Genomic DNA, 24,387 nt, shown 5'->3' with positions numbered 1-24,387 from the left:
TTGGGACACTCAAGCTGTCTACCTTTCCATTGAAGGTTCACTCTGGTTTGTTCCAAATAGTTTTTCTCTCTTCTTTTTATTATCTCCCCTCCTATTTCGGGATAAGACAGCTCTACTCGTGTCTTAGTTTTTATCGGGAAATTGCGAATATCAATTTCCAGCTGTTTTATTCAAGCACTTTCCCGCGATTGTAAATCGGTCGTTCTGATTCTTTACTTTTTGTGTTTTCAGTTGTTGCGAGAAAACTGAGCATGACAGGCTCCATTCGAAATTTTGAAAATAAAAACTTCACTCCGAAATCACGTATTTTCGTGTCCCTCAAGGTCAAACTTCCAGATATGACCGACTGGCACAAACACCTTTTTCCTGTATATGAGTTAAAGCCAATTGTGAAGCCCGAATGTAAAGCCAGCATGGAAGGAAGTGCCAGCATGGAAGGAAGTGCCAGCATGGAAGGAAGTACGTTTTCAAATATGATGGAGTGGGAATGTTATTTCAACATGTTTCCTATATTTGCAACGCAAACCTTCAAATTTTTCGTCTCAGTGTTTGTTCCACTAAATTTCAAATAGGCAACCCTTATGGTAGGGTGTCATTTAGAGTTTTTCCAGGGCCGTTGAGTTCATCTTCCAAAATTGAATACCAAAATTATTTTAGCTTACGAGATAAAAGTAAGACAATCAAAAAATTCTAAAATTGCAACCCTCTAGTTGGCTGCTTTCAAAGTATCAGGGTTCCAATTCTTGCTTTCAATTATGACTGCTCGTATCTTTTCAGTTTTCGAGATATGATATTTTTTGTATGATTTAAAAGTTTTAGAAAAACTTTCCAAGATTTGACGTTTGTGAAATTTTCGATCCTTTAATAGGATGATGTCATGGTATTCCCAACAGTTGCAGATATTGCTTCCATTCAAATATGATTGCTCAAATCCTTTAAGTCCATGGGATATGACGTTTTTTTTATGATAAATAAAAGTTTTTAAAAAATTAGATTAGAAACAATTAGCATCATTTGAAATTGTTGACCTTTTATCAAGTTGATGCGAAGTTACTTCCGCATGCGGCCTTTTAATATGAATGCTCAAATTCTCATCTTCAAAATTTGAGGTGTTATAAAAGGTTCCGCATGGTTTAAATTCAATCCTGTGTTGTCGTGCTATGATGGTTTTCAGGCGTTTTGTAATTATCATATCAATAAGACTGCTCAAAAAAAATTTTTATTTTCGAGATATGACGACTTTTTAACTTGTGATTTTTTAATAAATTAAGAAAATCTCCAAAATAATAGTCTGCTGTTGTTCAATTACTTACACTGGATGAAATGATTGATGGCAGTAAGTGATATACGTAGGTGCTTATAAAAAGCAATAACTAAGTTAAAACAAAAATCTCATTAGCGATTTCACTTACGAAATCTTTCAGAAGGTTTTTTTTGAAATATGGAAAGTGCATTTGTAGTTTGTCAGTCATTTTAGAGATTTCTGAGTTGAAAATACGATGATCTGAAACTCAGTAGTTCAAAAAAATAACCCTTAAGTTGAATTTTCCTGAATGAAATTGAAAATGTAGTTGGATTCCTCCGTCTATTCTTACCGTGATACTATTTCCTGAATGAAATAGAAAATGTAGATGGATTCCTCCGTCTATTCTTACAATTTCCCTGTTTTTTCTAATGTATATTTTATATATAAGCAATAGTCAAGTTCACAATCTTGAAGCACCGGAGGTACAGGTTACACTCTAGTTATTTTTGATTTGTCGATTCATTGGAATTTTTTTGTCGGTAGTAGTTCGAAGCTCCGCTACGCTTCCGTGTCTCAAGGTGGCTTCATAAATATTTTCTTTTGATTAGCAAGCGTTATCAAACTGGAATTTAGACTTTTTTCTGGTTAATAACTTGTTTAACAGAATCACTTGTACCTTGGTTCATAGTAAATTCAAACTTCTATGCGGTCCTGGCCAACTTAGCCTGGAGGTAACGCATATGCCTGGCTCGTCAAAGGTCCTGGGTTCGAATCTGACCAGGGCCTGTTTTTTTCAAACGGGAAATACTCTGTTTCAAATAAAATTGTCGGCCAATTATTTGTCTGCTTAGTTGTCACATCTTGGAAACGTTTTTTCTTGCTGCGCGCATTTTTCTGTAATGTTGTTTTCATTGTTTGATTTAATCCCACAGTTTTTATTTTCCTTTCTTAGTATTTCTTATTTTCGCTGAAAAGTTACTCGGCCCAAATTATTTTGGCCGATTTTGTATCGGCCTAAGGACCTAATTTTGGGTCGTTTCAAGGAAAAAAAAACAATTTTAACGTTACTCTCCGCACTTTTCAATTTGGTTGTATGTGTACCAATCGGTTTGTTGAAAATTCGTTTTTATTCGTTGTGGAAAATTATTTCCTTTCAAAAAGCCTGATGGGGTATATGTGACCCGTATTTTTGATTTTTTTTGTTTTCTCAAAAAAGTACCCCTCTCATCTGAGTTTTTTGTTTCCAAGAATAAAGTGGTTTCGAAAAGCTGCTTGCATAAGCGGCTATGCCCAAATTTTTTTTAATACAAATTTATGCCCCTCGGATTATCAAAAAATCAAAATTGATTTTTTAACCGTTTTTAAGCCTGTTGAATATTCTCGAAAACTACCCTGCCCGCCTGCCGTATCTGAAATTTTGGGTTCAATTCAAATAACGGGTTGCGGGAAGCTAAATTGTTGATGCAATTGCGCCCAAATTTTTCTGACACCGAAAGTTACGGCCCTCGGTAAATTGCAAATTTTGATTTTTTTACTGTTTTTTTTTTATTTTTGATTTCTCTTGAGAACTACCTTTCTAAATCTGACATTTTGGATTGCATCGAAATTACAGGTTGCGTGAATCCGTTCTGCACAAGCGGCTACTCACTTTTTTCACTCAGAAACCTATGATTCTCGGAAATGTCAAGTTTTCGTTTTGTTGACCGTTTTTTGGATTTTTCTCGCTAACTATTATTTGTTGAATCGAAACAACGGGTTATTAATCGAATTTGGCTAGTTTGTTTAAGAAAAAAGTTATGATCTTGAAATAAGTCAAAGTTTTGAAACCGCGACTCCTAATGTTGTTGTAAGAGAAATGTTATCTCCTTGGGAAAATTGATTATCTCAATTTTTTTACTCTTCTCACTTATTCACAGTAATGAACGTAGTGAAGACTCTTATATAGTTCATGTGATATTTTTTTGTTTTTTTTTGCACTTAGAATGACCTAATAACTACAGATGTGCATTCATACATAATAATGCATTTATGAATGCACTAAAGTATATACGCACTTTTTGAGTTCAATTGAAATTCTGCTGCTGAAAGTTACGTAATAGCACTCTCGAAATACGAACCGGGAAATGGCGCGAAAAAACGTGAACGATTAGCTTCGGAAGTGGAGTTTGTTTTTTTAGATTTCCAGCGGAATAAAAACTTTATCTATTGATCCAGTTTTCTATACATGGGTTCATGCTATCAAAAAAGCGCCAGTCATAAATTGTTCTAGAAATTCAACTAGCTTAAAGGGCATCCATTTTTTTTCTTTTTTATTCGAAAGGTGAGATTTTTTCTGTTAGTTTTTTTTTCTGTTTATTTGCGGTCATCACTTTTTTCCAACTGTCAGTTGACTGTGTTTTTAGTAGAGAAACAACTAAGGTTTTAGGCAATTTTTTTTGTAATAAAATTTTTCGTGCCGCATCAGTATTGCAATTTCATTCAGTTTCAAACTCGCACATCCAGCTTTAACTGAGTCCCTAGTTGTTTTTTTTTTAATCGAGACATACGAAAGTTTTGAATCACCTAGTTTTTTATGCATTTAATTTTTTCCAATCTTTTATGTTTGTGTAGCATTGCAAGTGTTTCATTTCATCGATTTTTCGTACAAATTAGCTCAAATAGCAGATATTGCAGTTTCCTTGAAACATGTAAATGTTTGATTGAGTTTCCCTTGCAGCTCGAGTCATGAACGAATGGAATTCAATATGAAACCTCACTTGACATCTGGTAATTCGGTTGTGTTGGCGAAAAACACACCCGAGTTCAGAGATTTTCCGCATCTTCTTGGTCACAAAATCAACAAATACCAGAGCGTAGTCAATTTAGAACTAAGCAAGAATAGTTGGTTGCCCTGGAAGTAGCACAGAATGTGCCGAACATAGTGAGAAACAAATTTGTTATGACGAAAGTTTTTCTATATTAAAAGTTTTTCTACTATTTTTTTCATTACTAACCTTCTGTCACTTTTTTAATGAGGGTAGCTAAAAGAATGTCAGGATCAGAGGAAATAAAAATAGCTAAAAGATTGTTAAAATTGTAATAGAATCTAATCCGAAGTCATTTTTGACCTAATATTGAAAAATTCTTAATTTGATATCAGGTTTGAAATGACTTGGTTTGAGGTCTCTTTGCCTGTATCCGTGCTTTTGACTTGGTCTCAAGCTGTGATAACAGTTACTGTTTTTGATGTGCAAAAATTATAAAACTAGTAAAATTCACAAGAAAAACGCATTTAAGCTTATCACTTCAAAATCTTTTGGATTAATCTATTTAATGCACCGAGTTTTTTGCTTCTCGAAGTCTTAATTATCTGGAGCTCGCCTTAATTGTCTTTTCGGCAGTATCTACAACAATCCGTGCATCAATATATGTCATAAGACTTTTCCAGTCAATGCGTCAATTTGTATAGTTTTTATAAAGGAAACTTTAACCGTGTATACCAGCCTCTAATATAATTTTTTGTCATCTTTCGAAAGTTGGGTTTCAAATCAATCTGGTAATGAGCCGTAAAACTATTTCAAGTCCCTTTGTAGAACCTGAAAATGTTATATCGCCAAATATCCGAGCTGGAGAGAGCTATATTGGATCTTCACAACGAAATAAGTTGGAAAGCTTCGAATCCTTGGTGGAAAAAGCATACCACTTTGAAGTGAATGAAAGACTCGACGGAGTTTTCACCTGCGCAGAAGCTTTCAAGTTCTATCGAGGCGACCGTACAAGAGAAGCGAGAACTGTTGCAATAATCGAGACTTTGAAATGTGACGCAGAGCCCAAAATAAGGATAGAGTTGTGTTCCCAGTTGAAAACAGTTGCCCAATACTGTAGCCGATTATCTCAGAGGGATTATTTCTACAAGACAATTCTAGAAAATGTAATATACCGATGCTTGACTGATCTTATCAAAGATGGCTCTCAGTAAGTTAGAATTGTTTATTACTCAAGCATAGTTTGCGCTTTATTGCAAGACCTTTTTTCCCAAAACAAGGCATATTTCGTCGCAAATTTTAGTGGAAAAATATTTGTTTAAAAAGCCGTGTTGCTTTTTTTTCGTAGGCCAAGTGCAGCTTCACTTATTTTTTCAAGGATCATTTTATGTTTTCTTGAATTTATAGACTTCTATGTGCCTTTGTTTGCCTGTTTACGGGATGTGAAGTATTTTAGTTTGAAAATTTGATATCACAACGGCGCGTCGTATAAGTTCAAGCAATTACACTTTTAAATTTTACTGAAGCACTTTCAGTCGTATTTTCATCGATATTAAAGTCAGTGACAAGAAAAATGATATCTGGGTATTTTCGATTTTCGGACTTTTTTTTAGCACTAAAATGAATATTTGTTCGCGATGTTTTCCTCGCGAACAAATACCGAAAGGTTCAAAATCGAAACCTTAATAATCGAATACCTTATCCTTCCCTAGAAAGTTATATAAACCTATTCTTTCAGCAAAACTATGCCAGATGGCACCTGAAAAATATCCCCGATGATGAATCAGCGGCACAAATAGCTCATATAGTCGTTTTCAACGAGTAATTATCGATAAATGAACCAAATCCACAAAATACTCCACACAATTAATCAAAACTACATTATAAATGTGGCGTACTCATTGATTGAAGACCTCACCAATCTCTCCAACTGAGCTCTTACTCAGTTTAAAGGACTGTTCCTGCTTCGCCCAAGATTGCTTCCGGTACTCGCTCATTCAACTCCTACTTCAACAGACTTGTCTGAAGTGTCTCCATTGAATGACGAGAATGCTCCGACCCCCCACACTAATCCAATCATCTTTTTAATTATTCCATAAAACACAACTCTCTCACACTGTTCCAATCCAGTCCAAATTGTTCACTTAATTCCTCCGATGAGACTGGCCCTCAAGCACATCAGATGAACCCGCTCTTGATTGTCAGTGGGCGCAGCTTTGGCTCATAGCTTCGGCTGTGAAGCCAAAATCCGTCCTTCTGCGAGGTGTTCAGCCGATACAGAAAAGACGTTAATCAGACACCGATTACATTAATCTTACCTTCTCACCGCTTGACGGCTTGGTGATTTGCCGAAACAGGCGCTACAAAGATTTGGACAAGTCGGCGCAATTAACAACCTTTCCCTGAAAATAACCAAAAACCAAGTGAACCACCCTCTGTACGCAGAAGTACTGTACTAACGCTGCAACGATTCCGGATGAAGCTTTCGTGCATTCTAACCGATATACTGACTATTAAACAACCAAAAGCTATGCCCCTTAACGAGGCGACTACTACAATCTTGGAGAGACCTAAAAATGGTTTACGTTAATTAAACTGTTGTTCTAATATTTCCGTAAGCTGAGAACTTTTCTCGAATGTTTTTTTTTTACTGCAAAGGAAGAGAGTTTGAGTTTATCTTGATTTTTTTGCAGCAAATTTCCTGTGTAGTTTTCGGGAACCCTCAGTCATACTTGTTTTTTGCAGTCCCATCAATTAATGTGAAACAGTTTTTATTTCTTTATTTTTAACAGCGATGTAAGGAGAATGGCGAAGGCTATCTCACTGGAAATTTGCAGAAGAGATCGAATCAACGGACATACTCTGAAACAGATGTTGTTTCAGCAGGCAGCCAACATGGTTGAAAACCGCGCATCTCCTATCTTCAAATTTGAAGGTTAGCCTGTTCCAGAATATGTAATTTTGATCTATTACTTTTGGAAAAAGCTGCAGCTGATTCTATCGGGTGCACGAGTTTTTTTTTCAAGCGAGAAAAAAAATTGGAAGCTTCTCAGAGTTGCGTCCTGTTCTTAGATCAGATTGCGAAATTTCGTTTCAACTGCACTTTTGAATTGAAATAAGTAACAAGAAAAAACGAGTGCGGGACTTAGTCCGAAGTTCAGAATATAAAAAGCAAATTATAATTCAATTTCAGAAATTCTTGGTTGTGGTAGCTTTAGAAATGCTAGGAAGGTTCGGTTTATTATGCTACCACCACTGATTACGTGGTTGATTGCTGCATATAAAGAGGACTATTTTCAGGACTTGACTTGTGGTTTGACCTTCAACCCGACAGAAAACAAGCTTTGGATTTCATCGAATCGTACAAGAGGCACTTGAGCGAACAAACTAATCAGTAAGTCTGCTCAAGTGTTTAGAAGGTTTCATCAGTTATATTTAGAATCAAGACGCATAAGATGAACTTTTGGCAAATGAAGTTGTGCTAGTTTTTGCAATGTTTACCTTCTGTGATCTGCTTAAAGCCCGAAGTTCTAACATTGGCATTCCTTAATGACATTCCTTGCATGATCTCCATATACGGATATTCAATTCATTCACACTGATAGAAACCTTATTGATCGCGATGATTTTTCGACTATAGTAGCCAGATCACAACTGGTTCTATATAGGCGTATGAAAATACAGAGTAATTATTGAATTCCATTAGGTCATAAAATAATTCATTTTTCTTTGTAGAAATGAGCCATCGCGTGCCTACTATGCGTCCAAACTGAAAGATTTCTGTCTGATGATGACGTACGAGCAGTTCAAGAAGGACTTCCTGGATCTGCTCATTACCTTATCAGAGGACAAAGAGCCCTCAATTCGAATGCAAATGGCGCCAGTTCTGGTTGAAATAGCCAAGTCCGCTCCAGAAGACGACCAGGTACTTTAGTTTTATTTAACTGGCATCATAGCTTAATACACTCCCCATGTAACTGTTTCTCAACATTTTAAGAGTCAATGAACGGAAACTCTTAAATAGGTTGTGATGATTTTTTGTAAATTTTTTGTTTCCGAAAAAGCTCATTTATTTGTTAATGGGAAGACAAGCTCCACGATCGAACAGCAAAAGTGTAAAAACGTAATTGACTGCTAGTTTCGAAAATGGATTTAAGTTTTCAGTTTTCCCAGAGGAATCCATTTTTTACACTAGCCAAAGTAAGTGTGCGTTTTGTAATAATTCGACCTTTTTTTCTAACCTCAATCGCAAATATTGGTGCCACTTGTAGTGGCACCTTTACGGCTTCTTGATAGCAGGTGCTTTGGCATTCGAATAGTAATAAGTTAACACAGATGATGTATTTTAAATTCATCAAATGAACCAAAAAAGCTAGTTGTTTCAAACAACATACCAATAATAAAATCTCGATTTCAGAAGTTTTCAATTTCAATATATCTCGCAGCTTTTTGAAATGCATAGTTTATACATAATGTGGCAAAATATTTTTAAATTATACAAAATCCTGTTGAAGAATAATATCACTAACAACATCATACCCAAGAAGACAGCGGAAATTTTGGCATATTCAGAAGAATTAATTATGTGTTTACACTTGCGAAAGCCAGTTTCTTGTAATAGGGAACTAAGACTGTTTTCCCGTAAACAATTTTTCTTAGAAATTTTCAACTTGCTTTATTATTGAATCCTAATAACTTCCAGGTTCTTTTGAACTTAGCGTGGAGATGAAACCGTTGACTTTGCCACTTGCGAAAGCCAGTTTCTTGTAATAGGGAACTAAGACTGTTTTCCCGTAAACAATTTTTCTTAGAAATTTTCAACTTGCTTCATTATTGAATCCTAAGAACTTCCAGGTTCTTTTGAACTTAGCGTGGAGATGAAACCGTTGACTTTGCACTCCAAGATCGAGGTTCGAATCCCGACAGGACCTTGTTATTTTTTCAGTATGTATACTTTCGAAAATTTTCCGGTGAAAAATGATTTGTCGGATATCCGTTTATCTGCTCAATTTATGTCGACTGAGTTGCCACATCACTGATTTTTCTTGTCTTGTAAGAAAGTATCATGGTATTTGCAAGTTTTGTTTATTGTAGTTTCAGGGGGACTTGAAACTTAGTACGTTTTTGTAAAACCATTTTTTTCGGCTCAACTGGTGTCTACTCAAAGATTGTCGGCTTTGTTTCCACTTCGTAAGTTTTGTTCTGTTGCTAATTTAAAATTCAAATATTTTGCTTGATATGTTTACCTTGTTTTCTTGTTTGATAAAAACAGGTATTTTGAAAATGTAACAGACAACAGCTGTTTGAAAGCTTAACCGCATAAGGGGCTACGCCCATTTAAAAAGTTGCAATGGTTTTTGGAAAGTCACAAGTTATTGCACTTTTGACCGTTCTTTAGAATTTTGTTACTTTTCTTAAAAACTAGCCTAAAAACGAGCGTATCAAATTGAGATGAAGGGCTCATTCGAAATAACAGACTGCGACAATTTTTCCTGGAGAAGTGGCGACTTTTTGAAGTTTTCGTAAGAAAAATGTTTTGTCTTTGGGAATGTTTCAATTTTCGTAAAATATTTCACTCTCACTTGTTTTTTTAGATGATCAGCTAAGGTTGTGGTCGAATTCAGTTTTTGAACATTTTGAATTTACCCATTGCATCCCGCGTCAGTATAACAAATTCAAAAAATATCAAACAATTACTTCCAGCCTCTAGTTTTCAAAAAACTAAAAAATCGTTTCAGCTGATTTATGCTTTGATTTGTTTTGAGGATTTTTTCAGAAAAGAATCTGTTATTCTTCTTTCATGAGGAAATCGAAAGTGGCAAGTAAATTGAAAATTGCCGGAAAATTAAAAAAAAAATTGTGTTTAGAACCTTAAGTAAACTAATTTTTTTCAATGAAATATCAACATTTCTGCACGAGTAGAGGGTAGCCGTATTATACGTGTTCGTTTTCTGAACCCTAACTTGCACACAAAAAATGCCCAAGTTTTGCGCTCAAGTCGGCATGTTTTATATCAGAAACTTAAGTTTTGTTGTATTTGCTTTATTCGTGCCCCTTGTATATACTTAGTTCAAACTCCATAAAAACATATAATATAGGCGATTATTCAATCAGGGCAAATCATTCAGTCAGGTAATCGATAGCTAGATTCTTTCCCGTAAACAATTTTTTTTTACAAGGAATTAAACTTGCTTTATTGTTGAACCTTGACATCTTACTGGTTCTTCCTACTTGGCCTGGAGGTAACGTGGTCGCTTTTGCATCCTAAGGTCTGGGGTTCGAGTCCCGACAAGACCTTCTTTTTTCAGTATGTTTGAAATTGAAGTTTTTTTCTTGCAAGAAATTGAATGGTCGGACTTTCGTTTGTCCTCTTAAGTCTTGTCGGCTTGGGTGCCACATCACGGATTTTTGGTCAAAGGGTCTCAATTGTTGCCTGCTCAAAGTTTGTCGGCTTTGTTTCCGCTTCGTAAGTTTTGTTACATTGCTAGTTCAAATTTCAAATGCTTTCTTGGCTTGTTAGCCTAGTAGAACTCCTGATGGATAAAAATAGGTATAATGAAAATGTATTGGATCGGTTTTTTTAGATGCTTTTGGAAAAATTTTGCTTTACCCATCTGTCTACAGCCTTGGAAAAAGTTTGTTGCGGGAATATTTGACCCATTTTTTTAAATTGTTTATTCAAAAACTAACCTCTTAAGCCTAAGGTTTTGGTTTTAATGAACAGAATGGGTTCTGGAACTTTCCTCTGCATAAGTGACTATGCCCAATTTTTTTTTCAAAATAAAGTACGGCCATCGGAAAAGTCAAATATGACAGCTTTTTAAATCTTTTAGACTTTCCTCGAAAACTAACCTTTCAAATAAATTGTTGAAAGCTTACCTTATGTTTGGTTACGCCCAATTCTATTACAAAAAAGTTTTGGCCTTCAAAAAAGTCAAAGCTTTCAAACTTTGACCGTTTGTTGGAAGTTTTTTGACTTTAAGTTAAGTGTTCAATCAAGCAACCAGCTTTTGAGAATATTTTCTATTTTGCAGGAAAAGGTAGGGATTTCGGAAAGTAAAGTTTATGAACTTCTGGCCGTTTTCCAAATTTTTTTGAATTTCCTTAAAAACTACCTTATCAAATCTGAGATGAAAAATTCAATTGAAAGAACCGGGTGTGAGACTTTACCCGAAGAAGCGGCGTTTCCTAAATTCTTTTTATGAGAGAAGTGTATTGTCCTTGGAATAATTCCAATATATTAAAAATTTTCACATTTCTAACTTATTTTAAGCAGAAAAACTTAAGGTTTTTGGCAAAGTCCAATTTTTGAAATTATGCATTTATAGAATTTTGCATAATAGATGCTTAGCAACCGACTACACTTGCTTAATATTGAAAACTGTAAAAATTGCTTCAGGTTATTGAAAACTCGAACAAAAAGGCTTCAATCTTTTTTCATAGACGGTTCAAGCATCTCGATTTTCAAATGTGTCTGAGAAGTGCAAGTTTGCGTCTGTTGTTACTGAACGTTAAGGACATTTATGTCCCCTTTTTTGATTAATTTTTCCTTTAGAATATGATTTGTTCTCACTCTTTTTTTAGATTGGCATTTGAAATCGCCGGATTCTTTTCGCAAACGGCGCTCAAACTACGCCCTGCAATAACAAAAGACATAAAAAGCAATTCCAATGAAATAAAACGTAAAAATTAACCATGACTAATTGTAATGGTCTGTTTTTTTTTTCAAATAACTGGCCGCCATAAAAGTTTTGGCAATTAAATCAACATTGGTAAATTTATTAATATGCCCTTCAAAAATTGTGTTGAAAAATAGAAAAAGTCTTTCATAACTCTCGGATGGCTGTTTTGACATAGCGATTGATGCTTTGTTTTTTAATAAGGAGTGTTTTGTTTCAGGAAGGAGTTTTGTTGCCACTTTTTGAAGAGCTTTTGGCCGACTCATCTCGAGTAGTGCGCAACTCAGCTTACGAACTAATAGGTCTTATGATCTTTGCAACCAAAAAGGGGTTTTGTGGCCGTCGACCGAGATCCAGCTCTTTGAATCATCGCTCTAGGGTTACCCAATGGGACCAAAATGACAATTTGATTCAAAAAGGACCCGAAGAAGATCAGGTGCAGCTCAGACTACCAAGTTGAAATATCTAAAATAAAATCGAATACTGTTTTATTTGACTTCGCTGTTTCAGTTGAGTGATTCCAGCTCAACAAAAAGAAGTGAACGTGATCAAAGTGAGTTGAATGAATTTTGAAATTTAATTTGTTTTACAGAAAATTTTGAAACTGCTTGTTTGCAGAAATCAAGCTTGGAGATTCCTCCACAGTCGAGTTCCATACAAAAAGATCGGCAGTGACTATAGCAGATGTGAGAGTTATGATAGCAGGGAACAAATCAATCAGTCCGAAAGAGCCACTTCGTTAGTAGAACAGTGTTGAACAGGTCAGCCAAGGAATATTCAAGATATGAGTGACAAAAAAATGTTTTAATGATGTGACGAAGAGAATATTCATTTTGTGTCAAGAATTTCTGTTTTTTTTTTCAAATTTACCTAAAAGACAATCAGGACCTCTATAAACTGTTTTTTAACTTCAGCCCTTAAGTTAATTTGTTTGTTGAGTTGATGCTGGCTGTCTTCTCTTTAATCTCCAGGATATCGTACTCGATGAGCAATACTGCTCTTTAGGATCTCCCTCCACGCATAATATATTGCTTTTGGCGTTGTATATGTAGCAAGAGTAATGAACGTAGTGAAGACTCTTATATAGGTCTTGCTGATTTTTTTTCAGGAAAAACTTAAATTTGTTCACGCTCAATTTTGATTTTTCGCGGTTTGACTTGTGATTTCCTTTGAAAATCAGTGCATTTCCATCGTTAAAAGGAATGCAATTTCGGAAACAGAAATTAATTATCAGATTTCCCAGCGAAATAAAAATTTACGTATTGATCTAGTTTACGTATTGATCAAATTGGGTTAATTTTAACAAAAAACTGTTCATCATAAATTGTTTTACAAATTGACAGAGTTTTAAAGTCATCTATTTTTTTCTCCGAAATTCAAAAGTTTAAGGTTTTTGAAAAAAAACAAGTCGGTTTTTTTCAGTTTTCTTGCGTTCGTTACTCTTTTCCAACTCCCAGTTGGTTATGTTTTTGGGTAAGTATTCTCTAATTTACTCATCTAATTTACTCATCGATGTAAAATCTAAAAAGTTAGCTTAAGTAGTTTGTCAGGCAAGACAGTTAGGCAGGCAACTAATCGTTCAAATAAAACTCAAATTTAATACAAGGATGGCCGGTTACTGTGCAAGTAGCACAGAATGTTCCGACCAGTCTTAAAAAATTACAAACTAAATTATTATCCTTTTCAATTTTGTGTCGTTTTGTCGGCATGGTTTGATAAAGGAATCTGAGGGAAAAGTCGAGCTTAGGCATTTTTTAGTTTTTGTAAAATATGCAAATAGGAAAAAAAATTTTGAAGACAAGTAACAAGAAAACGATTTTTTTTTAATTTTTCAAATTTTTTCCCCAAATTTTTGATTACTGGGATGAAGCTAAAAACTTCAAAAACTAACTTCATTTGAGTAAAACTAAATTTTCAGGGCTTCAATTAAGCATAAATAACCTAATGTAAGCTTGCTCACTCGCTCGAAATTAGACGAAAAATCAAAAATTTCAAACCGGTTTTTCTCGACTTTGGGAAAACACGACTGAAAGGGCTTTACCATGATATATCACTCAACCCAGTCCATTGATTATTTGTGGTAGCTGATTGTGCGTGGAAAACAAAAAGAAAAAACTAAAACACCCGAATGCAAAGTTCCTCCCCATTTTCAATGGTCGGAACAATAACCCTATTTTAAGGTTATGCGATAAATTAAAAAAGCTTTAAATTTTCCGGTAAATGTGTTTTTGTTGAATGTCAGGAGTGGTGCAGAAGATGAGACAGTGGAAGGGAGGAGCGAGAGTGTCTCGAGCCCCTCTGGTGGCAGACGAGGACGAGGAGGATCTGAGCGACGAGGAAGAAGATGACGGATCAGAGGACGAAGATGGGGAGGGGGACACTGAAGATGCTGGACAGGAAGTGGAAATTGGAAAGGGCAAAGGAGAAGGAAAGGGGAAGGATGACGTGAACAGTGACCAGAAAATTGAGGTCGAAGGGGTCTCAGGTACTCAATGATGAGATAGGTACCATTTATCATTGATGGTTTCTCTAATATGCGCAATTTCACAGAATTAATTTGGCTCAAGGTCAATTTTGTCGCCTCTAAATTGCAATGCACATAAACACCAGAAAATTGTAAAGATTTTGCATACAAAGTCGGTTGTTTTCGATTCTTTTTGTATTGATGTGATTCATTCGTGTAGATGCAGGGGAAGAGAAATTTGAAGACAGTGAGAACAAGGACCAGTTTGAAGAGTCTATTTACAAGAAGGTTTCTTTTGAAAACAATCAACCAGATAAAAGCGAAGAGCAAGAGGCAGATAAAGAGAATAGAATGGAGACAGAAGATGATAAGGACCAAGGATTTCACGAAGCTGACCTCACTCCTGATAACTTGGTACCGGTTATTTATTTGCGTCGTTTCTTGATTTGCGTAATATTTTACAACAAACGAGTCGAAGTTTTCTTCATATTGATTTCTTGTAAACTGAAGATTCGTCTGAGTTCTTGATATCTCATCATTGAAGCCGAAACGACCAATAAGTTAAAGAAAAATGATTGCAGGCTTTTAATTAGTAGTATTTTCGTGAATCAAGTCTATGGATAGTTTGTTAAAATGCAAAATGAAATAGGCTCCGAACAGTTGCAAACAGTTTGAGATTTTTACGCTCAGTTCTGGCTGGAAATCCTACATTTTACTCCTACGTAAAATTAAAAAGAACCAGAAATTATTTTGTGCAGGTGAAACCATTCGATGAAATCAGCACTAAGAAAGCAGATGACTCATTGCACTCTGCCAAAAGTGGTCAGTCAGGTAGCAGAAGTGAAGCCAAGGATGCCAACATATCAAATCCCGCGGACAAAGCCTCAACGTCTTTCGACATAAGCATGTCTGTTGTCGGTAGCCATAGACCATCGTTGATTAAGACGTTCAGCTCCACTATAAATTCGAGTAACAAGAGTTCTTCTTCTTGTGCAATGGCTTGGGACTTTGATGAGGTCGTAGATAATCAGGTTAGTAGATACGCTATTCTGTCTATGGGTCATTTTAGCTTTTCCTGATCCTGATGCTAATTTCCGTCATTGATTGTACGTTAAGATCGTAAATGAAAATAATATATTCAGTAGTTGCGTTCCGATATGGATACAGTCCTGCTCCCTTTTTGTCAAGTTTTTCCAAAACCTAATTTAGCTAGAATTTTAAGGTAATTCTAGGGTTATTTTTCAAATAACATTGGAGAAAAAGCAAACGAACGAAATCAGGTACCATAAATAATTATCAGGCTGGCTCGAAAGATATATTATATTAGTTATTTCAGTCATGTTTAGAACGACATTAAAAAGTTTTCAAAAAGTTATCCCAGTGTTGAGAAAACCTGGCTTAAAATTTTGTGTGAATAAAAACTTAAAAATTTAAAATGATTTTTATAAAAATGTATATATATATATATGAATCATTTTTATTTAATTTTTAAGTTTTATTCTTAAACGGTCCTAAAAATAAAGTTTCAGGGGATTAAATAAAAGTTATCCGGCTTATCTTTTTATAATATTAAGCCTGCTCGCTCGCTTTACTCGCTCAAAATTTTAAACCATTTTTTCTCGGCACTGGGAGAAATTCTTGAAACTTTTCAAATGTCGTTCCTTATTTATATTTATTTTGTCATTTGTTTTTCTAGCCATGTTTTTTTTGACAAAAACTACTGTTTAATTTGTCTATTCTACTATAATTGTCTAACATGCCTCAGTTCTCGGCTTTCGTTCAGATCCTTTCATCACCAAGCACAAAAAGAAACGACACTAATTTGAAAAAAAATTGTAGATATTATAAGAAAATGGTTGGAACATTTTATGCTACTTGCACATCAACCGCCAATCATTGTTTCCTTTTGCAGACAGTGATTAGTCGGACTCTGTTCCGCCACTTCTTGGAGATGATCTACATTGAGGAGAATGGGATGATGGAGAACTGTGCGAGGAACTTCCCAGCTGTGACTGCCGCTTTGGGCAAGGAGTACTGGCATCTGCTCAAACCACTATTCACCAAACTAGAGTGAGCAAACTTCTGTTTCATTTCAAATTAGCTATTAGATACATTAAAAATCTATTAAGACTCCTAGAAGCAGAGAATTTTTTTGTTTCTAAGTTAATATATCTATAGTATAGAACTCTCAGCAATTAGGAAGGGACTATGGCATATGGCGTTGTTTTTAAGAGACGACGAACGTAGTTCAGACGCTTATATTGGTCGCGATTATGTTTTTTTTTTTTCAGGAAAAGTTCAAGTTTGTTCAGGCTCAAATTTAATTTTTCGCGGTTTGACTTTTGATTTCTTTTTAGGTTCATGTTAAAGGAAGGCAAACTTCACTATCAAATTCCAAATAGCAAAAGTGTGAAGGTCAAGAAAAACGTGATCAACTTCTAGGTTCAAAGTGGAATTTAATATGAGATTTCCCAGCGAAATGAAAAGTTTACTTATTGATCCAGTTTTCTCAAATTGGGAATATTCTATTAAAAAGTACTATCCTAAATTGTTCTAGAAAGTCAAAGAGCTTCAAGGGCATCTATTCTTTCTTTGAAATTTGAAAATTGAGATTTTATAAAAAAAAAACAAGTCAGTATTTTTTGTTTACTTGCGTTCATTGACTTTTTTCCAACTGTCTGTTGACTATGTTTTGCAATTTTAGGTACCTTAAAGAAAGCTCGTATACGGTTTCTAGTGTCGTATCATATTACAGCCCATTTAGTAGTCAGTTGTATTTCAAAAAGAAATTTCCAAAAAAGCCTAAGAAAAGCAAGGATAGCCGGTTCCGACCGTAGTCTTGAAAAAACACGACGAATTTTTTTTTTCGAGCTTAGAAATATTCGACAGTCTTAGCAAAATACGAAAATTGGAAAATAAGTATTTTAGACAAATGACTAGAAAAAAAAATCGAAAAGGCGCTACAATACTCAAAAAAACTAACGTTACTCGAGGAAAATTAACTTTTTACGTTTTATTTTGAGCTATTGTACGCTTTTAGGCCATTAAAATAAGCTATTGTAAGCCTGTTCGCTCGCTCTTTTTGCTCTAATTAAGACGAAAAACAAAAAATTTTAAACCGGTTTTTCTCGACACTGGAAATTTTAAAATGTCATTCGAATCTCGACTGACGGTTTTAATATAAAATATCTTTCAACTCTCTCCGATGATTATTTGTGGTAGCTGATTTTGCGTGGAAAAAAACTAAAACATCCGAATTCAAAGTTCCTCCCCATTTTTCAAATGTTCGGAACAAATACAGCCAACCTTAGTCAGTTTGTACGAACTCGATTTAAGTATCGTTAAACACAGGGCCTCACTTAGTGTTTTCGTCCAACCTTTGACTCACAGCTTGTTTACCCTTGCGATAGCAAGAGTATTGCAATCGGGCACTAGATTTTTTTCCCGTAATTAACTTTGTCCACAGATTTCAGCATGCAATGCATGCAGTAGACGACATGCATACAGTATGTGCGTCGTATATTTGCTCATTGGTCTATTACTCAAACTGTGCATCCTTATTAGTGTTATTCCAATATTTTCGCAGTTCAAATGTTATACTTTCTTGGGTATTTTTTTTTGTATTTTCGACTTCGTCGATTTGGGCTTTTTGTTGGCTTAGCTTCCGCTTTGTTTTTATCATCCTACTAAATCGCTTATTTGACTTTTGGTTTTTTAAAATAATATAGTTGCTTTTAGTGTTCTGATTTTCTTCTGCTGTTTCTTTGTAATTTTTTAACCTTGACATTATATGTATTTCTTTTTTCGTTTTTTTAATGAAAAAAAATTTTCTGCCCAAATGATTTCAGCCTGTATTTTATCGGCCTAGTGACGTACTTTCGAGTTGTTTCAATGGAAACACTTTTAAAATACTCATCTGTCGATTGAAAAAAATGCTAAACATCTTAATAGAAATTATAATTCAAATTTTTCATGACAATAATTTTTTTATCGCCTTTTTTTCGGCCTGATAGGTTTCGGCCTATATTATATCGGCTTAGCGGCCTCATTTTGTGTCCTTCGACGGGTGAAAAAAGTTTGTGTCTGTGTTTTGAGGGCGAGGGGAGCTTAATAACGTCTTAACCTTTTTTATTTTTTTTTTCGTTTTTTGGGCTTCTTAGGATATTATCGCGGCTTAGTTGTCTCAGATTGTTTCATTTGACGATCAATTAATGTTTTTTGAGTGTTTTGAGGGCGACATGGACTTTTCATAAGTCTTAAAACTTGTTGATTTTTTTTCGGCCTGAAACGTTTCTGCGAAGGTATTTGTTACCGCTTGGTAAATTATCTTCCAATGCTGATTTCACATTTACTGTCTCGGCATGGTTTTCTTTCAAAACTAGCTTTATTCATTATGATAGATCTAGTTTTTTTTTACGTTCTATCGCAAGTGGTGCGAAGCTCAGCTTCGCCTCTGTTTATTTTGCTATTAAAAAATTAAATTCACAAAATTTTTTATTCAGGAATGACATAGACTGGAAAGTTCGGCAGAAAATAGCGGCTTCTTTGCACGAAATAGCAAAAATACTGGGACCTGTACAGGCTGAAGACGAATTGCTTTCGACATTCGAGTCCTGTTTCAACGATGTCGACGAAGTGCGATTGGTGATGGTGAAAAATCTTGCAAACTTCCTTTTTTGCCTGGGAGCAGAAGAATCTACTCGCCAGTTGCGAAACTTAGCCGAGTTCGCCGAATGCGAAAACGAGAATTGCTGGAGATATAGGCTGTACATGACACAGCAATTAGCTAAAATGATTGAATATTTGTCTTCCAAAGATATCGACAAATATATTTGGCCAATGGCAAAGTATTACGCAATTGATCGCATATCAGAAGTCAGAAAAGGCGCATTTTTTCTGATGGCCAAAATTCTAAAGGTCGGATTGCAAAGAAAAGATCATGACATGATTTCACACGTGAAAGAGTTCATATTTAAACACTTTTACTCTGTTGAGTCATGCAAAGGAAAAGTAGCGTTCATTCAAATGTGTGCTATAATGGTTAAAATAATTGACTATGTGTGGTTCTCGACTAACTTCGGCGATGCGCTCTTGGCGCTACAAACGCGACATGTCAAAGATATTCAAATTGCTCTGGATGAGTGTCTAAATGTGGTAGAGACGATTCATCAAAGAGAAGCTGTGAAAAGGCAGTCTCTTGCAAATATCAAGAAAGTAACCGTTCAGACCTAATTCTGGAACCGGGTGCAAAAACTGAACTTGTTATCTGAAATCTTGTTCATCTGAATTTAGTTCTGTAGCTGCAAAGTGCGAATTAATTGAGTTGCTATTCAATTTGGAAGGCCGGTCAATTTACGAGGTTCAGAATTTTTTCAATGGCTTAAAAAATTGACCTAAACGTTGTTGAATTGAAAATGAAGTGAGATGGCAAATCATATGCGCTTTATTAACTTTACTTTAATTTTAGCAATGCAACAAATATGAAACATTTATTTATGGAGCTTTAGAATATAATTTTCATTAGAAGCTGTTTTCCTCAGCGACCATAAGGAAAAAAATACCTGGTTTTGCCACGTTTCCCGAAGTGAATAATGGATGAGCTGTATACCAAAAAGCAACGAATGGCTGAATCTTCGGCAGGTGTTATTCTATGCTTTTTTTAAAACCAGTCAACCAAATTTTAGAACACAGGTTTTGTTCTCTTGTTTTTCTGATCTTTTTTTATTTGATCATAGCTGTCTTATGACATAGAAGCATCATTTTGAGACTAGGATTTGTCATTTTAAGAAATACAGTTAAGTTTTTTCTTGAACTCAATATTTTGCTGAATTTAATTGAATTTACAAGGCTAATGGTAGTCTGAAAAATATTAATTCTGCTCTGAATTGTGTGATCATCAAACCAGAGATGACAACTACTGGAAGCGTGCCGAAAGATGGTCGATCGTTAAAGCTTCCTCGAACTATGGCAACATGTAAGTACTAAAGGTGGACATGTAAGTACTAAAGGTGGCTTCAACAGGTAAGTGAGATGTTTCAAAATAGTAGATTATTGTAGGAACTATTCTGTTCAGCGCAGAATGACCAGTTATACCTTTCGAGAGAATGGTCTCGCTGAAAATAGGTATCTGCGAAAAGTTTTTTGGGTTATTCATGCTAGTTCTTTGCTTAAAACCTCTTTCTCCACGCCTAATTTCTTATCACAACCTTAATTCATTTACAAAACATTTAACCAAGGAGAGCTAGCAAAAATCAAGAAATGGTTTTAATTTTTTCTAATTACGAAATTTAGTGGCAATTAACAGCCTCATTGTAATTTCCAACGAGACTGCTCGTATCAGAGCGAAAACCTGAATGTTCCGATTTCATTTTAAGCTATTTGAAGTATAGTGTTCGCTTTAAAAAATGGATGAAATTAAAAATCCTATTGAGATTTTTAAAAATATTTATACACCACTAGGTTAATTACAAAATAAGATGTTTCGCTAATATCAAAGAGCAAAATAGACCAAATAACGTCGGTTGTTTTAGTATTCTTTTTTGTTTTCCTCGCAAAATCAGGTACCACAGAAAATCATCGAAATGATTCGAGTGATATATCATATTCAATTCTTTTAGTCGAGATTCGAAAAATCTCCGGACTTTTTCAAAATGTTACAACAATGAGAAAGACATTTGAACTTTTTGATTTTTACTCTGCTTAGTTTAAGCCGTTCAAACGATGTTTTACTCGAGTGAAATTAAATTTCAGTGTTTTGTGCCAATTTGGGAATCAAAATTCTTCAAATGTTCAAAAATTTTTGCAAAAACAGTTCAAAAACTAAGAAACTTTTTTGATTGTTTTTTTTTCTAATCAATTTTCTTCAAAAAACGTAGTCCTTTTAGCCTGTTCTATTATGACTTTCGAACATATCTTCGAGTACTAGTTGTTCGATCAGATCTTTTGACACCAGGCAGAAAAAGTTACACCAATTTAAAAAACCATTTTAATAACCTCGGTCTGAATTTTCTGTGCTAGTTGCACAGTAACCAGCTATACTTATTTTCGTTCCGACCATTGAAAAAAGGGATGAACCTTCTATTCAGGAGTGTTTTTTTTATTTTTTTTTATTTTTCCACACAAGATCAGGTAGCAGAAAAAATCATCAGAATGAGTCAAATGATACTTCATATTATATCCCTTTCAGTCGTGATTCGAATGATATTCAAAAGTTTTTCAAAAAGATGTTTCATTACCGAGAAAACCAGGTTAAATTTTTTAAAAAAGTTATTGTAAATTCGAGCTAATGAAGCTAGCGAGCAGGCTTACAATAGTTCATTTATGCTTAGCTTAAGCCATGATAAATTACTCGAATAAGTTTAAATGTTTTGGTAATAGAAAACTTTCTAAAAAATAGACCAATTTCTGTCAAAAAATTGGAAACAGTTGAATTTGAAAAGTGACTAATTCGCAAATAAAAGTTCATTTAAAGTGCTTACGTATTTGGTGACACTTTTGGTATAATCAAAATTTGTAGCATGGAAATTTCATATTATCTGTTCTCTGCTTTATCTGTGGCTAGTGTTTGTGATTTATTAAGCATTTGTAGCTGAGTGATTATTGCTTGGGACCCGCAATCTCTAGCTCGTAGCTCGAATCCGAAACGTAGCCGAATTTTTATCAATTCGAGTCTTACATCACATTTTTCAGTGCACGCATCTCCTAGAGTTGCTTTTTTGTCCTGTTCTCGCCAGTTTCTTAGCGATTTCGTTAGTATCAGTTTAGCTGGTGATGTAAAAAATTGGTTACGTGAAGAATAATTGAGCTTTCAAGACATCGTAATTAAGAAACACTACGCTTTCGCAAATAACTTTAGTTTCGAAAGTAGATTTTAAGTCGTTGATTTCCCTGCGAAATAAAAACTTGTCTATAGATCCAGTTTTCTCAAGTTTACTAAATTAATCAAAAAAGTGTCAATCGTAAGTTGTTCTTGAAATTCAAAGTGCTTTACGTGCATCTATTTTTTTTCTTAGAATTCCGCCCCTTGAAAAAATCATGCGTACACGACTGATGATATCATATTCGTTACACTAGAAATTCTGGAAGACGAGGGAAGAAGCTAATTAATTACACCAGTCATCAGCTATAATTTACCAAACCAAAACCGTTTAGATGAGACCAAATGAAGATCTGAGATTTTATCGTGTGGTTGGGGCAATTTTTTTCTATCTTTTTGTCGATCTTGTTTTAGGTCAACCAAATAGATTTTCTGAGCTTTCCAAAATAATACACAGACCTTATTTTGACGACATTTTCTGCGCCGCAGGCAAATTTTGAAAAAAGGCGTTTCTAGGGATGTAGGGGTGCACTGAGCAAATGATATATCACAAAAAATTCTACGAGCAAAAAAAAAAAACAAGACTTAAATTGATGTATTTTTTAAACAAGCATTAAAATTGTCACTGTCACAAAGGAAAAAAATAAATTACACACAAATTGAGCAATTTGGTCATTTTTTAAAAACATTTTGGCAATAATTTAGGGCCGCCTAAATAGTTGGAGCCGCCTAATAGTTTCAGCCCATTTTTTTTGATATCTAATTCACGAAATGCTTGTTGTTATGATGTTTTGTTGTTGGGGGGGGGGGGCTCTCACGCTGCTATAAAATTGCCAAAATATGGTCTTGGTTTCAATTCTTGAAATTTCATTTTTAGAGCAGTTTAAAAAAGTTGAGTACGAGTTTTCTCATTCATTTCGTCGTTTTCTTATCGCCTACTTGTTCAAAGCCTTTCTATAAGCTTGTATAATTTTTTTGAGAATTGTTGTCCGGGCTCAAAATTACTATGCTTAGAAAATTTGCCTACAAAAAAATTAGCATAGTAAATTATTCGAGGAAATTTCGGACTACAAACAATATGTCTTAATGTCTTGATACAACTGTAAAATAGCTTTTAATTCGGTTTTGAAAGAAAGCGACGGAAAATTTTTGCTCGGTGCGTTTTTTTTCCACACAAACTTCAACTTTTTATACTATTCGTTTTTGACTGATTTTTTATAGCACCCAAAAAACTTTGATGTCTTCAGCTCAAATTTAAAAAGATATTCTTCCTATGACCGGCTTTTGTAAAGTAATGGGAGTTTAAAGACTATCAATATAGCCATTTAGTGACAATTAAAGCGCGATATTCTTGGCGCTAATAATTCATTAGCTGCGAATTAGAAATCGTTCCCAATTAAATTAGAAATCGTTCTTTTCGAGAGGATAAGAATATCAAAAATTGAATTCTCCTTGATTCTGTCTAACTCAAATGTTGAAAATTGTTTTAGTTGGTAGTATTTAAATTTTAAAGTTTGTTTTTGAACAATTTTTTCTTGCAATATAAAATCAAATAACTTCATAAATTTCACGTTTTTTGCTTCATGTGTGTCGAGTTGAGATGGACGTAGTCAACAAATAAACGTATTAATATCAACAACAATAGTTCAATTAACTTTTGTTTTCAAGTCTGAAAAAGTTTTTGGGGCAAAATTCATCAGAGTCGATGAATAAAGTTCAGAATCTTACATAAAGCTGATGACTTTCTTTTTTTTTTCACGCAAAATTTTAAAGCTCACTAATAGCAAACGAAGTGCAGTCTTGCTTATAAATACACAAATAAATGCCTTTAGGTATATGTGCACTTCATTCTATTCAAATTTTTGTTTGCTAGAAGGTACGCACAATGCACCCTCCACATATGGAAGCTGAAACGGCGCAAAAAAAAACATCAATATCTAGTTTCGAAAAGGGAATTTAATTTTTTAATTTTCAGATTTTGCAGCGGTCAATTTTTTTTGTATATCCAGTTTGGTCAAACTGGGTTGATTTTTTCAAAAAAAGGTCATTTGTTTATTGCTTTTGAAATTTAAAGAGCTTTGCGGCTTATATATATTTCGTTCCTCGACTCTTTTTTAACTGCCTGTTGTCTGTTTTCGAATCGGCTCAATCACGTCACTTTGCGTATGTGAAAATCGAAAAACTTTCCTATGTGTGTGTGCTTTGGGGGATTGAAAAATTCGCTTGGGAGTCTGCTTAAGTATAGCCAAATTGGTCACCTCTTCACAATTTTTAGAAGCTATTTTGACTCGGGCAATAGTCTTTTGAACATTTAATTTTCAAATTGAACTCCATTCGAAAGAAATACTTAAAAACTTTGGTAGATCTAGATTTTGACATTTCTTGTACACTTTTCTTGAATAAATTGCTAGCTTCTGTAGGCTACTAGGCTAGCTTGA

At 34.6% G+C, this 24,387-nt stretch overlaps 2 protein-coding genes across 3 annotated transcripts in view; both read left to right on the top strand.

Annotated features, from left to right (window-relative positions):
* Positions 1–338: 338 nt before the first annotated feature.
* On the top strand, positions 339–19,628 carry LOC134844903 (serine/threonine-protein phosphatase 4 regulatory subunit 1-like). Its single transcript, XM_063861731.1, has 13 exons — positions 339–459; positions 4,819–5,200; positions 6,783–6,925; positions 7,291–7,384; positions 7,726–7,915; positions 11,890–12,105; positions 12,180–12,222; positions 12,288–12,407; positions 13,912–14,154; positions 14,354–14,547; positions 14,892–15,164; positions 16,046–16,203; positions 18,636–19,628. Exons 1-13 carry the CDS (start codon positions 339–341, stop codon positions 19,363–19,365), a joined length of 2,907 nt encoding a protein of 968 aa, XP_063717801.1. The 3' UTR covers positions 19,366–19,628.
* A 188-nt stretch (positions 19,629–19,816) lies between these two features.
* LOC134844187 (myosin heavy chain, cardiac muscle isoform-like) overlaps positions 19,817–24,387 on the top strand; it is a 52,269-nt gene continuing 47,698 nt past the window's right edge. For both annotated transcript variants that reach the window (XM_063860753.1, XM_063860752.1), the window contains exon 1: positions 19,817–20,107. In XM_063860753.1, the coding sequence (XP_063716823.1) occupies positions 20,041–20,107 (67 nt within the window). In that variant the 5' untranslated portion in view covers positions 19,817–20,040. The remainder of the gene's footprint in view (positions 20,108–24,387) is intronic.

This window comes from Symsagittifera roscoffensis, chromosome 4 (assembly GCF_963678635.1).
Source record: "Symsagittifera roscoffensis chromosome 4, txSymRosc1.1, whole genome shotgun sequence".
Lineage (NCBI taxonomy): Eukaryota > Metazoa > Xenacoelomorpha > Acoela > Convolutidae > Symsagittifera > Symsagittifera roscoffensis.
Note: the sequence above shows the minus strand (reverse complement) of the source record. Positions and strands in the feature narration are given on the sequence as shown.

Coding starts and splice junctions, on each gene's coding strand:
- LOC134844903 (XM_063861731.1), top strand. CDS start 339: ATGACCGACTGGCACAAACACCTTTTTCCTGTATATGAGTTAAAGCCA. Junction 7,385..7,725: donor TTGAGCGAACAAACTAATCA/GTAAGTCTGCTC, acceptor TTTTCTTTGTAG/AAATGAGCCATCGCGTGCCT. Junction 12,223..12,287: donor AAGAAGTGAACGTGATCAAA/GTGAGTTGAATG, acceptor GCTTGTTTGCAG/AAATCAAGCTTGGAGATTCC.